The sequence below is a fragment of the Urocampus carinirostris genome, chromosome 2 (genome assembly GCF_059441175.1).
Source record: "Urocampus carinirostris isolate Australia breed hairy pipefish chromosome 2, RoL_Ucar_1.0, whole genome shotgun sequence".
In the NCBI taxonomy this organism is placed as follows: domain Eukaryota; kingdom Metazoa; phylum Chordata; class Actinopteri; order Syngnathiformes; family Syngnathidae; genus Urocampus; species Urocampus carinirostris.
The window spans coordinates 3,365,725-3,380,801 of record NC_142350.1 but is presented as its reverse complement, the minus strand read 5'-3'; the positions used below and the strand labels follow the sequence as shown (position 1 = coordinate 3,380,801).

At 36.8% G+C, this 15,077-nt stretch overlaps 2 protein-coding genes across 5 annotated transcripts in view; one reads left to right on the top strand and one right to left on the bottom strand.

The window, feature by feature from the left end:
- Nucleotides 1–431: 431 nt before the first annotated feature.
- LOC148370663 (lens fiber membrane intrinsic protein-like) lies at nt 432–6,177 on the top strand. 4 transcript variants are annotated; one of them, XM_088327745.1, is made up of 6 exons: nt 432–942; nt 4,079–4,099; nt 4,164–4,338; nt 4,395–4,544; nt 5,854–5,988; nt 6,059–6,177. In XM_088327745.1, the coding sequence occupies exons 1-6, from the start codon at nt 889–891 to the stop codon at nt 6,118–6,120; spliced, it is 597 nt and encodes a 198-aa protein (XP_088183871.1). In that variant the 5' UTR covers nt 432–888; the 3' UTR covers nt 6,121–6,177. The 4 variants fall into 4 exon arrangements, with proteins under 4 accessions (XP_088183871.1, XP_088183870.1, XP_088183873.1 ...); XM_088327744.1 differs by having other exon boundaries at nt 4,392–4,544; XM_088327747.1 differs by lacking the exon at nt 4,079–4,099 and having other exon boundaries at nt 4,392–4,544.
- A 1,661-nt stretch (nt 6,178–7,838) lies between these two features.
- tinagl1 (tubulointerstitial nephritis antigen-like 1) overlaps nt 7,839–15,077 on the bottom strand; it is a 38,293-nt gene continuing 31,054 nt past the window's right edge. Inside the window, exons 11-12 of the mRNA XM_088328388.1 lie at nt 12,058–12,103; nt 7,839–11,975 (exon numbers count right to left, since the gene is read on the bottom strand). Coding sequence (XP_088184514.1) covers nt 11,817–11,975; nt 12,058–12,103 — 205 coding nt within the window. The 3' untranslated portion in view covers nt 7,839–11,816. The remainder of the gene's footprint in view (nt 11,976–12,057; nt 12,104–15,077) is intronic.

Here is a 15,077-nt window from a genome sequence, read left to right as displayed (position 1 = left end):
CTCAAAGGGCTGCACAGACCACAGACTATTGCAAACTACAAACTATTGTTACACCATCCCCTAATTTAAAACCTATGAGGCAACAGATATTATAGGTTGTCCCTATTTTAAGTATAATTTGCACATTGAACATTTTTTTCATATTCAAATATTTATCCCCAAGAAACAAATGTATCAATAATAATAACATTATCAATAACAAATATTATAATTATTATTATTATTATTCAACTTAATTTAAATCTAACTCTATTCAAAAAAATACTTTTCATTGTTTGCAGTAACAAAAACATTCAAAAAGATGCACATTGTAAATGTCATGATTGCCAAACTCAAGACACCTGGGGCAACCGTTTGGCGCTAAGGAGCGCGCTCTCTGATTGGCTGGCACTCCCCTCTTAAGCAGTCAGCACCTAGAAGGGAGTGTCAGACCGTACTTGTGTCTCTCAGTGTGTTTCGTCAGATTACCAGTACCAAAGACTTCGCCTGCTTGATTCCTGCCTGCCTCCTGTTTCTGTCCCACGTTTACGATCTACTCTCCTGCCCTGGCCACCGACCTGCCCGCAAAGCTGTATCGATTCTGCCTACCTGTCACGAAACTGCCATTCTGTCCAACGCTGCTAGCGACCGACAACCATCGGCTTCCAAAGCAAGCTCTGTCAGCTCAATCCAATAAAGATTCCTTTAAAATGAACGCAATTGGGTCAGAGATTCCATTCTGGTTCGATACAGAACGGTCTGACTAGAGAAGGACCCAGCGAACGTTTTTCACGAGCGCCGATCGGAGAAAGGAGCCATGCAGCGTTCGCATCGGACTGAGGCGGAGCTCCGACGGATGTCGGGTGACGTGTCCGCCATTCTCTGACTTCTCCGGCAAGCAAAGTTTAGATGCCCTCCCAGAGATTCTTGCTTGTCAGCTGCACGCATCGGTCCCGCCTCCCGGTAATTCTGGTTTTTTTTTTTTTTTTTTTTTTTTTTTTTTTTAATGAATGAACACCAATTATTTATTTATAAGTATAATGAACATGTAAGAGAAACAAAATTCTAAATATTTCTGTCACAGACCAAAACGGACACAGGACTCAATTGCATGCGTTTCTCAGATTTTATTGAAAGAGAGTGAGAGTAAGGATTGCTTGATCCAAGGACTGGAGGGAATGAGCAAGGCGGGAGTGACACTTCAGTGTTGGAGGAAGACAGGCGGGAATGGCAAGTCATTTGACCAGGGCTGGAGATCAGAGGCGATGAAAGGTTCGTAATAGTGGTCGGAGGCAGGCAAAACAGGTTCGGGAATCTGGCAGAAAACAGGTTTTAACAGGGACAAAGTCGGACAGGAAAGCACACTGAGTGAAAAACAACAGCTCTCAACAATCTGACAAAGTTTGAACTGAAGTCGGGGCTTAAGAAGGGTGTGGCCACCAATCAGCTTGTCCGGGCTGTTGGCGCCAATCAAGCTGCCACAGGTGTTCCAAATAGGGCAATCATGACAATTTCATTCGTCTGTTTTTTTTTAAATTTGGACACAACATACAAATAATTAACAAAACGCAATATTCTCACTCAAGTCACGTTAATTTGTACAGCCCTTAATCACAAGATGTCTCAAAGGAATGCACAGGTTACAATTACACCATCCCCTGATCTTAAACCAACATGCAGGCAAAGAAAAACTCAACCTCAGCATGGGGAAAATAAACCTCGAAGGGGCCTGACAAGTGGTAATCCCCCTTCCAGAACGACCAGGGTGCAATAGATTTTGCATTGGGTAACAGTACACAAAACACAGTGAGTAAAAGAAAACAATAGGTAATACGTTGAAATGTGTCCAGAAAGTGCCTGACAGCAAAGACGCCTCAAGCCTGTAAAATGGTCAAAAAATTCCATAACGGCAACGACGCAGCTTCCCATCTCTGCCGACTGGTCGATGCAGGCATTGACATGCTTCAGGTCCAGATGCTGGTCCGAAGACTTACCTCAAAATCGTCCTTCTCCCTCGTATCACAATCAGCTTGGCAGTCAGAAAAAGACAGGACAATACAAAATATGAGGTTGGCATCAATCATAAGCTATTGAATAGAAATGGGTCTCAAGTCTAGATTTTAAAACTTCCACTGAGGCTGCAGATCTTATCTCTGGAGGCAGAGCATTCCACAGCACCGGGGCCTGGATGGAGAACGCTTACAAGTCTGCAGACTTTTGGCTCTCGGAGTCACAAGTAGACCGGCATTTTCAGAGCTGAGGCTCCGTGCAGGAACATAGGGGGAAATCAAATCAGAGATAAGAGGGTGCAAGTCCATGCAAACATTTGTCATTTGTATGTTAGTAAGAGAACCTTAAAGTCACATCTTAAGCGGACTGGGAGCCAGTGCAAGTTGGTCAATACAGGAGTGATATGCTCAAACTTTATTGTCTTAGTCAAAATTCTCGCAGCCGCATTATGAACCAGTTACAAACCTTTGACGCTAGACGTTGGGAGACCAGAAGGCAATACATTGCTGAGATGAAACCGAGGAGTAATAAACGCATTAATTAGTAGTTTTAGGATTTTGATTGAGACAGCGTCGGGCGAATCTTATATTCCGGAGGTGGAAGAAAGCTATTCTAGTAATATTTTTCACATGTAACGAAAACAACAGATTAGGATCAAATATAACATAGATTGGTCATATTACATTTGTCAAGGTTCAGAGCAGTGTTTGAGAACAAATAACAATGAGCTGGACTGACAATCAACATTTTGTTTTTTTTTCTGGGTTAAGGCGCAAAAAAATTAAGTGACATCTATCTTTCTCTCGGTAAGGCAGGCCTCCAGATTTCAACAACATAACTGAACAGTCGTCTCCAGTGGCAGATACAGTTGAGTGTCATCTGCATAGCAATGGAAACTAATATTATACTGTAGTTGCGGATAATATCACCAAGCATAAAAGTACTAAAAAGAAGGGGGCCAAGTACAGAGCCCTATGAAAACCCTGTGTATCTGTAGAATACAATGAATATGCACACAAGACAGTGAAAAAATATTTAGTCTATATACAGAAAAATGTACATTCATCTTATTTCTTTACTCCTTTTTTGCCCAATGTGTCTGCTTATTGCACTAGTTTTAATTGTACTATTGTTCAGCTGCCCTTATAACTTAAGCTAGTCTATAGTCACTGCCTTGTAAATATTTTTTCTTTTAAATTATTTCATGACATGTTTATCCTGTTCTAAAATTATTGCAAACAATGCATTGCAATCAATTACAGTAAACATATCTGTAATTCTAAAACAAAACATAATTAGGGGCCCAAAGGCAGTAGACTAGCAGTAATTATATATTCCCATATTTATTAAAGTACTAAGTACAAGAAAATACTTTTAATTATGAAAAAACTGCACGTAGACATGGAAATATAAATAGAGTAATCTGTGGACCTAATGGACTAAAAGTCATAACATCCACATTTTTCACTTGTCATTGTGATGCACAATGCTCAGACTGAAAGAAACTGTCAATTACAGCATTTTGCATTGAGACAGGCATATGCAGAGCAAACAAACAAGTGGGGGAGCCACTGGAAAAAAAACTAGGTGGCCCCTTGTTCTGGGACAGGCCCCACAAATGTATGCATGCACTTGTGGAGCTCACTCATCAGGGCTCTCTCTCAAAGAATTACAGGGGGGGAAAGGACACATAATAAGGTAAGATATCCTTCTTGTGGACACAAAAAAAGGACTGTAAACTAAGGTCTTTAATTTCTTTATTTTCATTATTTGTTTTTCTACACTGTTGTCAATAAAATGAAACAGATAGTAATTAGAATTTTTTGATATATATTTGCTTTTATATTTTGTTTTTCCTATAAATTATTTATTTTATTTTATTCATTTGTTTTAATGTAGTTTACATTTTCTCATATTTGTTCTTTTTTTCTTTTATTGTTTCTGTTTACCTTTTCTTGTATTTCTGAATTTTATTATTTGGGGTTTGTTTGTTCCATAATTTATTTTTATAAAATGTTTTAAATCCTCTCGCTGCTTTTATTTTTTTGTTCTATTCTCCAATTCTTCTTTTCTCTTAAAAATAATGAAGATAAAAAGAGGACACATAAAGGTAAGTCTTCCTTCTCTTGGAGATTCCATTTGTTGTAATCCAATGCTCTGCTTGGTCCTCCTAGATGTACAGTTTAATGGGCGGCGGTCTTTTCTGCGCCGTTGTGGCCAACATCCTGCTGGTGGTCTCCACCGCTACCGACTATTGGATGCAATACCGCGTGGCGGGAACCTTTGCCCACCAAGGATTGTGGCGATATTGCCTGGCAAACAAGTGCCACCTGCACAAGGACAGCATAGGTGAGGCCTTTTCCCTTGTCACAATTGGATCTTCCTGACTTTTAGTTTCCCAGCAGCCTATTGGACGGCCACCAAGGCCTTCATGATTCTATCGGGCACCGTTTGCTTGGCGGGCGTGGTCGCCGGGGCATCCTCCTTCGCTCGATTTTCCTCCTTCGGGAGGTTTAATCGCTCCTTCGCTGCTGGGATTCTCTTCTTTGTCTCTGGTGAGTTCTGAGGAATAACTTCTGGGAAATACTATAAAAATCTAACAGCAGAAAAGTCTAAATGAACTATGAATACTAATTTACATAATGATTTGCGAGACATTCTGCATGAAAGATACATGAGCCAAACTACTTTGTACACCAAAGCGTCACCATTAGAAATTAGAAATCGGTAGAATCCTTCAAAAAAAAATTGGAAAATCCCTAAAGAAACACTGCCATCATGGCACCAAATGTTGCTAAATTTAAATGACCAAAATAATCCTGAAGTCCCCACAAAGTCAAAGCCTTGTACATTAGAGGCAAATAAAATACACAATGTTTTTATCATTTATAGTATTATTTTAATTTTCTTGAATAAATGTAAGCCACGTTTTTTAGAATTTAATTTTGGTTTATATTTGCTGTTTGGGTTTTATTTCTAATAAAAACAAGCCTTTTTTTAAGCTTTTATATTTGTTTTAGTTTTTTGTAGTTATTATTTTGTGTATTCTTTGTATCTCATTTTATTTGAAAATAAAAATGTTTTAAAATCATAATTGGAAAACAAGGTCGTTTTTGTTTTTTAGTTTTTTACTTGAGTTGTTTTTTTTCTATTACTTTTGTTAAGAATGAATGGAAACAGAGTCTTTTGTATTCATATTATATATTTTTCTTATTTAATTTATTATTTCATTTTTATCCAAACATTCTTTCTCTTTTCATTTTGTTTCTATTTAAAAAAAAAAAAAAAAATACGTTATTGTTTTTTATTTCTTACTTTTTGTTCCATTCATTTTTATACATATATATTTTGTATTCTTGTATTAGTTTTTGTAATTCATAGTTTGTATTTTTTTTTTTTAACAATTATTCAATCTTTTGTATAAAAAAATGAACGAAAATCAAGTCATTTATAATTTGTATTTTTTATCTCTTTTTGATAATAAACATGACTGGTTTTCTATCCATTTTTAAAAGATGGATTTTTTATTTGTCATATTTTTATATTTTTTCAATTTAAATGTGAACGTTAAGGTATGGATTAAATGTGTTTTTAAAGTTACTGTATTTTCGTTTGTCATTATTATTTTTTTATATTTTCAAATTAAAAAAAAAAAGCAAATTTCGGACAAGTATTTTTAAACTTAATATTTTTAGATGTTTTCATGTAATTTATTTTTACTAATTTAGTCATTTTGGTAATAATCCCTTTTTTTAATTCCACATTTATGCAGGTATTTAATTCAATAATTGTTTTTTTGTATTGATTGTTTTAATTTAATATTTAATTATTTCTTATTCATTTATTTTTTATTTTGGTGTACAGCGGTTCTATCCCTGCTGGCCGCGGGCGTGTACACGGCAGCCACTCTCAATTTGGTGGGCCGGAAGTTCGGGGACTGGCGCTTCTCTTGGTCTTTCGTCCTGGCTTGGGTTGCCACCCTTGTGACCTTTTTCGCAGGTGACACGCATACACATAAACCAACAGAACTAATAAAGTATTACACTTATTCCATCGCTTTGTCTTGCAGGCGTCTTCTACTTCTGCGCCTACCGGATGTGCGAGTGCAGGAGAGCGCATCAGCCGCAGTAAAAGACACAAATCACAGGAAAAAAAGCATCAAAAATAAAATAAATCTTTCCCATCCTTTTCCTTTCTCCGTGCACTTACTACAAACAACCAAAAGATGGCAGCATTCAAATTGTCTGTATGCTAAAACTGTTTTATTATGTTCTAGTACACGCAGCTCTAGAGCCGCATGTGGCTCTTGGCCAATAAGAAACCGGCTCTTTGCCTCATATTTTCTATATACGGTACTATGTCTCTTTGCCTTGTTTCATGTTTAGTTTTTGTGTGTATTGAGGGTGGACACTTTCCTTGAAATCAACACAAGACCAATACTTGTTGTAGAGTAAGGAGAGGAGTGTGTTATGGGAAGTAATATGTTTTTAATTGTGTGTGTTTGTGCGTGTCTGTCTGTCATGGCAGGTCAGTGCGTGATGTGGCTCTTTGACTCCCACAGTTAATTTCGGCTCTTTGTGTCAAACTTGTTCACCACCCCTGTTCTAGTCTGAATAACGATTGGAAATGAATTCATATAAACCAAATCATCGAAAAAAAAAATAATTAACTATCATCGATGTCTACTCAATGGAACAGTCAAGTACACTAAAGATAAAGATATTTAATTCAAGAATTCCAATGAATTGACTCAGATAGGAATAAGAGATGGACATAATAGCTAATATGTTCAACAAAACCCCCCATAATAAAACATTAATTTATTTTACACCAGCAAATTGAAAATATTTTTTTTTAAAGTGGGATTAAAACATTGAATTAGATTTTTAAACGAAACAAGTTAATATAATAAAATCAACAATTGTTTTGATTCATTCATATGTTACATGAAAAATGACTGGAAATAAAAATATCCAAGCCCCCCCTAAAAAGAAATTAAAAATATAAGTATAAATCTAGGTCAATTCCGTGAATATTCCAAACAAAATAAAAAATAAAACAGTTAAATTAAGATTAAATGACTTGAATATGCACTGAAGATTAATAAGTGACGTATCAAAACAATAGATGAATTAAAACGGAAAGTCAACAAAATATGCAAATATTTCTTTGAAAAGAGGGAACACACGTTAAATAAGATTTTTTAAACGAAACAATTTAATGTAACAAAAATCTGAATAATTGCGGTGATTTATTCTTGTATTTATTCGTTTAATTTTTTTCATAAAACAATTATAAGAAATAAAGAAGCCAAACAAAGAATAAAACCACATTTTAAAGACAAAGATAAATCAAAGTCTACTCCATGAAAAGTACATTCAAAATCAAGTATATATCTTAACGTATAAAGTATATCAGTGAAAATCAATATCTTAGATAAAAGAATAAGAATAAAATGTGACATATCAAAATACCATAAAAACTAAAACTAAAGATGAACTGAAATAGAAAATGTAATGAAACGAAAACAAGAGGCAAATGTTTATAAAGAAAAAAGTGAAAGGCGGCAAAAACCCTTTTTTTTAAATCAATAAGTAACTATTATATAATAAAAAAACTCAAATGAAGCATTTCAGTTACGTTCATTTAACTTGTATATTAATTGGAGATTAAATGATGTCTCAATAGACGATAGAAATGGACCAAACTGAAGATGAATAGAAATAGGATAGTTGATTAAACCAAAAAAGAGGCAAATATTCATTCAAAAAACAAGAGAATTGGCAAAAAACAATAATTCTTTGAATAAAACAGAACACAGCAAGTAAATATAATAAACATTTCAATAATTGCATTTATTCATTTTTATTCATTGAATGGATTTCAATTTACCGCAAAATGACAAATAATACAGATTACATAAAAAATATAGTGTCATTAAATCTCTAAGTTTTGAAAAAAAAAGTAGGTTAAATGCCTAAAATACAATACAAATTTATAATAAATACAATGAAACATTTGCCTTTGATGCTATCTATAATTGTTTGGCACATGTTGCGGTTGTTTGTGCCAGGGCGGGGCCCAAAACGATTGTCTGGGCTTTCCTCTTATGAATAAGAGCGGGTGGGCAACGTGACTCAAACGCTGAGGTAACGACGCAAACAATGGGCCCAATATAAACAACATTTCTCACACAAGCCAAACTCTCTATACTCGGATTTTGTGTGCTACTGCGAGCAGAAGTTGTATCTGAGAGGAGATTGTGGACAGTGGGAAACAAGTGACATAAGGAAGCAGACAGTGCAGAGTCAATCTTGGAATTTTTGTCTTGTTGTCATAGTAATGAAGCTAAAAATACCGATTTCTTTCACCAAAGCAAACATTTTGATTTTATCCGCCAAAAGAGGATGGACAAACGAGAAATCGGAGCAAGGCAGCAAAAAAATTTCTTTGGTGGTATCTTAAATGTTAGAAAGACCAATCAGTGTGACCAAAACTTGTATCTACGAGGAGACTGGGCATTCTAAAAAGTAGGCATTTTATACAACAGGAGAGTGTGGGCTGCAGGAACACAGAGAGAAGCACTAGAGCAGAGACTGCTTTAAATGTTGAGAATGACGTGACCTTTTTTTTTTTATCTGAGTGGGAAACAAAGCCAAGTGGAGACTCCGGAGACAGGAATTGGGTGGAAAGACTTTAATTGTGTGGCAATGGCATTACATGTCGGCCGATCGCGTAACATTGCACATGTAGGAAGCATAACTTACTTATTAATAAAAGTCGACACGCACACAAACACTACATCGCAGAAAGACGGTTTTGGCGGTCTTTGGGCGACGTCTGTTTTTTTTTTTTTCTCTTTTTAAGTCAAGATCACGAGAAAGGATTCCGCCGATGACTTCAAGCGACACTTAATTGAAGAGCGCCCGTAATAACAATGTACGCCGCTTTTTAAGCTGGAAATCCCTCCCTGGGGGGGTATCAGCTCACTACTTGGCAGGCTTTAGGGTAGGAGTGGCAAATTATTTGGAATCAGGGGCTGGATTGCGTTAAAAAAATTGAGCCAAGGGGCCGATCCTGGAAACCTATCCCACTTTTTCATTCATCAATAAATACATATGCAGATGTCTACATGTTACATATTTTTTATATTTGTTTCTAAATAGATTAGTTTGTTCAAATGGGTTTTGAAGCATTCACAATTATAGCAAACAACATTTTATTCTCTGTTTTACGCACTTCATTTGATACTGTATTTAGTTTTGTAGAATTACTATATTCTTTAGTATATTTGTAGTATTACTGTAGATTTTTTGTTGTAGACTTTTTATAGTATTCCCATGGTAATATTTTTGTAGTATTTCTGAAGTATTTTTGTAAAATTACTGTAATGGTAGTATTTTTGTTGTGATATTTCTTTAGTAGTATTTTTTATTATGGTATAACCACATTGGTATTCTCTCAATGTTTCGGTAGGGTTTTTGTAGTATTACGGTTGTCTAATTTTGTAGTAATTCTGTAGAATTTATACAGTAGTATTTTTGTAGTATTTCTCTGGTATTTATGTAATATTGGTAAATTATTTGCATAGAAGATTTCTTTGTAGAACATCTGTGGTATTAAGTAATATTACTGTTGTTGTATTTTTGTATTACTGTGGTGGTACTTTTATGGCAATTCTGCAGAGTATTTAGGAAGTATTTTCATAGGAGTATTTTGTAGTATTTCTGTGGTCGTATTTTTGTATTATAACATTACTGAAGTAGTATTTTTGTAGTAATTCAATTTTTGTAGCATTTCTGCAGAGTATTTAGGAAGTATTTCCATAGGAGTATTTTGTATGGTATTTTCTTTCTTTTCAGAATAAAAGGGAAACAATATTTCCCTATTTTTAAGCGCTAAATTTGATATTTAATTTTGGAGGTTTTTTTGTGGTATTTCGGTAGGAGTATTTTTGATGTAGACTCACAAAGGTAAAATACAGACCAAATGGGTACCAAAAACATTTTATATTAAAAGCACTTTCTTTACGATAATATATATTGTCTTTATAAATTAATCATTTTCATTTCGTGGTCCAGGTGAAAAAGCCTGGGGGCCGCATGTGGCCCTTGGGCCATAAATTGGCGAAACCTGACGGCTCATGTTTTTGTTGGGGGTTTTCTGTCCCTTGAACAAAGGAAGCTCACTATCTTGCAGGTTTCATTGTTGCCTTGTGTTGTATAAAACAAGTAGGATCACTATCTGGAAGGTCAGACTAAAAGTTGGATTACTATTTGTCATGTGATGTTTTGCAGAAAAAAGTGGGCTCTCTATTTGGAAGGGAAATACTTGCGTCATTCTGATTAAGAGTGATATCTCCGATTAAGTTCACTATTTGGCAGCTGCAAACACTGCTCCGGGAAGTGTAGACGTATGAGTGGGCTCACTATCCTGCAAGTGAGTATCAATTTTTGACGGATAAAATAGTTGCCTACTGGAGAATAACACAGATACATTTGTTATTTGGCTCTCAGTGGAATAAAAAAAATACAAATGGAGCACTGTAAGCCAGAAAAAAGTCAAGTTCTTGAAGGGCAACAAATTCCATCCATCCATCCATCCATCTGCTTATCCTCAGTAGGGTCGCGGGGGTGCTGGAGCCCATCCCAGCCATCTTCGAGCAGTGGGCAGCGGACACCCTGAACTGGTTACCAGCCAGTCGCAGGGCACACAGAGACAGACAACTCACTCGCTGATCCACACCTAGGGACATTTTGGACCGGCCATTATGAGTGTTATGAGAATTTGGGAGGAAACTTGGGAATCCCACCGCAAGCACAGGGAGATTATGCAAACTCCACACAGGAGGTTCGATCTCAAACTTGGTTGTGCGAAAAGCGACAGAGTTTACCCAGATTTTTTTCGGATGGTTTGATCCCATGACCTCAGAACTGTGCCGCACATGCGCTAACCACTGCGCTGCCGTGCTGCAGGCAACACATTTTATAAAAACTTCATACGACAACTTAAAAAGCAATAGATTACAGGTTAGCTCACTATTTTGCAGGGTGACTTGTTGCTTGTAGGATTACATCAATGACTGGGATCAGAATTTGGCAACAGGAGGAGGGCTCACGTTTTTCTTGAGGGTTTTCTGTGTTGAGGCTTACTATTCTGCAGTTCTCTCTTGTGTGTGCTTGTTGAAGGTAGGATCTCTTTTTGAAAGGTCAGGCTAAAAATTGGATCACTGTTTGTCAAGTGATATTTTGCAACAAATCTAAGTGAACTCTATATTTGGCAAGACTTGAAAGCAAAAATCCTTGAATAGCTGCAAGTGAGGTCACTATGTGGTGGGCGAGTTTCACTTTTTGTCAGATCAAACATTTGCCTACTAAATAATAGCACCAAGAGGGCACATTATTTGGCACTTAGTGGACTGAAAACCCCTTTTGCCAGATTAAATTAGTTTCAAAGTATATTTGTTGCTTATCGGTTAATGCAAGCAAAGCAGCACTTTTTTTTTACACCAACACAATCAAAACATTTAAGAAAATAAAAGTTGCGTGAATATCAAGTCGGTGAGTAACAAAATAAAATGGTCATAGCACTTTAAGACTAAGTTGCACAGATATATCAGAATAATCTGCTTTCTCTCCTAGGCTTTTCCACCCCCTTTTATTGTGAAGGGCGGTGAAAGTCTGGGCGTGTTTCTCTGGCTCTCTCCTTTGATTTCTAGGGTGTAAGCTTCAAAGTTTTTGTTTGATTACGGAAGAGTACCTGAGTGCTTTAGAAACAAGCTTAGATGTGGTTGAGGGGGCGGGGCCTCTTAACGGGGGCGAGGCCTCTCAAAGAGGTTGGCGCCGCTGGGAGTGGCGCATATCCTCCATGGCGACCCGCCCCCAAGCGCCGATGACAAAAGTCTCAATTTGGCACTCGTTTTTGCCGCGAGCGATGCGGAAGTAGCCGTTCTCGCCCCAGTTCTCGCCCCAAGAGTTGGCAGCCATCTTGGAGGACAGAAAAAAAGAAACGTAAGAAAAAAAAAAAAACAACCTCAAACTTGGTTGTGTGAAAAGCGACGGAGTTTACCCAGAATTTTTTTGGAGTGCCACTGGAGTCCGGTTCTTCACCCCACCTGGAAAGAAAAAAAGAAAGTGTTCTAATGTTCTGGATTAGTCTTCACTTTTTCAAGCCAAACGGCCGACTTCACATTAATTTTCCAGCATTTGAAATAAAGGAAAATGATAAAAATCAAAGAAATCATAGAATACAATGACATTCGAAAATATCAAGTAACTGGATTGTTTTACTTATTTTACCCAAAATAATTCTCAAAAGTTATCATTCATTATATTAAGAATAGCATATTAATAATATAAATATTAATAAATACATATGATATAATTTGAAGAATTTGAAGATTTTTTTTAATTGTATCCAAAATAATTTTTGAAATTAATACTTGAAATAATCCTCAGAAGTAGCGATTAAGTACAAAAAGTATCATATTAATAACATAAATATTAAGAAATAAAACACAGATTCACAAATGCCATGTAACATTAAGTGATGGAATTTTTCTTATTTACTGAACATAAAATACAGTACTAAAATCATTCTCAAGACTAAATTATGAGTACAAAAATATTTGATCAATGATATAAAAATTGATTTTAAAAGTAACAAAATCACATTTAAATACTATTTATTTTTAACTATTTATCTTTATTTCAAACAATTCTAAAATTAATTCTGAAGAGTAATCATTAAATATGAAAAAAATATTGTTAAATTAATAATGTAAATGTTTGCAAAAGAAAGAGGAAGTACATAAAATATAATTTTAGATTATATATGTTTATGTACTAGAAATAATTCATAAAATGAATAATGAAAATAATTTGCAGGGGTAATCATTAAGAACTAGAAATATAATAAAGTATTAATGAATATAATAAAAAGAAGTAAATCAAACATAGTGTTAAATAATAAAATAGGTTTTTCTTAATTTACTGAATACAGTAATCCCTCGGTTATCGCGGTTAATGGGGACCAAAACCAGCCGCGAAAAGTGAAAATCAGCGAAGTAGCGAAGCCCCTTCAAAAATGCTTAAACCCCCCCCCCTTTTTTTTTTCTCCCATCTCATCTCATTAGCCGCACCGCTTATCCTTATCCTGAACTGGTTGCCAGCCAATCGCAGGGCACGTTCCGGTTCCGGTTTCGTTCCGGTTTCCAACATGGCGGCGCGAGTTTTCGTTGCGGCTGATTGTTATCCGGCTAACCTACTATTTACCACTGTCCTCCTGCTTTCCTTTTTGGATACATGCGTGGCCAATAAGACCTACAGTCGGGAGGAGCTCATCCGACTAGGTGGGTGTCTAAATTTCGACTTTTCGGGCACTTTCTATACCACCCACGACATCCCAAATGAGCTCCAAAGGGACTCGGGTTCGCCCTCCTTTCCCGCTCCACCGAAGAAAAAGAAGAAAAATCGGAGACGAAGACGGCGAAAAGATAGAAAACAGAAGCGAGGATGTCGTGCAGGGAAGCGTGTGAAGTTGATGGAGCAACGACATGAAGATCTGTCTAATCCAACCATCATTTCTTCGTCGATTCTGCGAGTCAACCGACACCCGAAGCCCAACGCACACAACCGGCATCTCGTGACGATCTCCACAAAGGCTACAGCTAAGTCAAATGATTCAAAGCTAAAATTTGGTCTTTTGAATGTTAGATCACTCGCTCCTAAAGCTTTACTTGTAGATAATATTATTCGCGATTATAAACTTAACTGTATTGGTCTCTGTGAAACGTGGTTACGCCCGGATGAGTATTTAGCTCTAAATTATGCTTCTCCCCCAGATTACGAGAGCAGCCATTTAGCACGCACGTTGAAAAAGGGTGGCGGTGTCGCGCTCATTTCTGAAAAAACGCTCAAATTTACTCCTCGTACCTCTAATAATCACAAGTCGTTCGAGGCTCTTGTTATGAGGTCCTCTCCATTGTCAATCTATGTGATAACTATCTATCGCGCACCAGGACCATACACAACTTTCTTAGACGAATTTGCTGAACTTTTGTCTGAACTAGTAACCTATGCAGACAAAATTATAATTATGGGCGACTTTAACATTCATATGAACTCCCCACTCAGTTCACTCACTGTTGCGTTTCAGTCTATAATTGATGCTTTTGGTTTTAATCAACTGGTTGATTTGCCAACCCATAAAGATGGAAACACGCTCGACTTGGTTCTGACTCGAGGAGTTTCAACCTCAAACATGGCGGTGCTATCGTGTACTACAGTTATCTCGGATCATTATTTAGTTACATTTGAGGTGCTAGCTAAAAGTAGTGTTAAAAAAGCTGAAGGATTTAGCGGACGCAATATAAGCACTGGCACAGTTTCTGAGCTCTCCGATATTCTTCCAGGAGCAGTTGCGTCCTTTCCTTCCTACATAGGCTCCATCGAACCACTCCTAAATGAATTTAACGCTACCCTGGCCAATGCCCTGGATTCAGTTGCGCCCATCCGGCATAAATCACGACCTAAAAGACGCACACCTTGGTTTAATGATGAAACTAGATCCCTTAAACGAGAATGCAGGAAATCTGAAAGAAAATGGCGCGCTACCAAGCTTGAAGTTTTCCATCAAATCTGGTGAGATAGTTTGTTGAAGTATAAAGCGGCCCTGGCCTCTGCAAAATCAGCCTACCTTTCGAAAGTGATTGCGTCACAAAAGAACAATCCCAAGGTCCTTTTCGACACTGTAGCATCGCTAACAAGGCAACAGACTATCCCAGATAGCTCCACCCATTCTGCCCACGACATAATGGTCTTCTTTACTAAGAAGATCCAAAGCATACAGGAAGAAATTGCTAAAGACAGTATTAATTCAACACATACTAAAGCACTCAAATCTCTAGATGCACGACATGGTGGCTGTCTAGGTATTTTGTCCCGTTTTAGTGAACTGTCACTCGAAAATCTTAAACAGATGGTGAATACGGCCAAACCGACGACTTGCCAGTTCGACCCACTTCCAGGTTCACTTATCAAAGGTCTCTTTGGCGTTCTTGCACCTTCAGTTCTAAATATTTTAAACAT

Excerpts from the sequence above, each read along its gene's own strand:
- LOC148370663 (XM_088327744.1), top strand. The coding sequence starts at position 889 with ATGCCCTCCCAGAGATTCTTGCTTGTCAGCTGCACGCATCGGTCCCGC. Across the intron at positions 943-4,078 it reads CGCATCGGTCCCGCCTCCCG|ATAAAAAGAGGACACATAAA; the intron begins GTAATTCTGGTT and ends AAAATAATGAAG. Across the intron at positions 4,545-5,853 it reads GATTCTCTTCTTTGTCTCTG|CGGTTCTATCCCTGCTGGCC; the intron begins GTGAGTTCTGAG and ends TTTGGTGTACAG.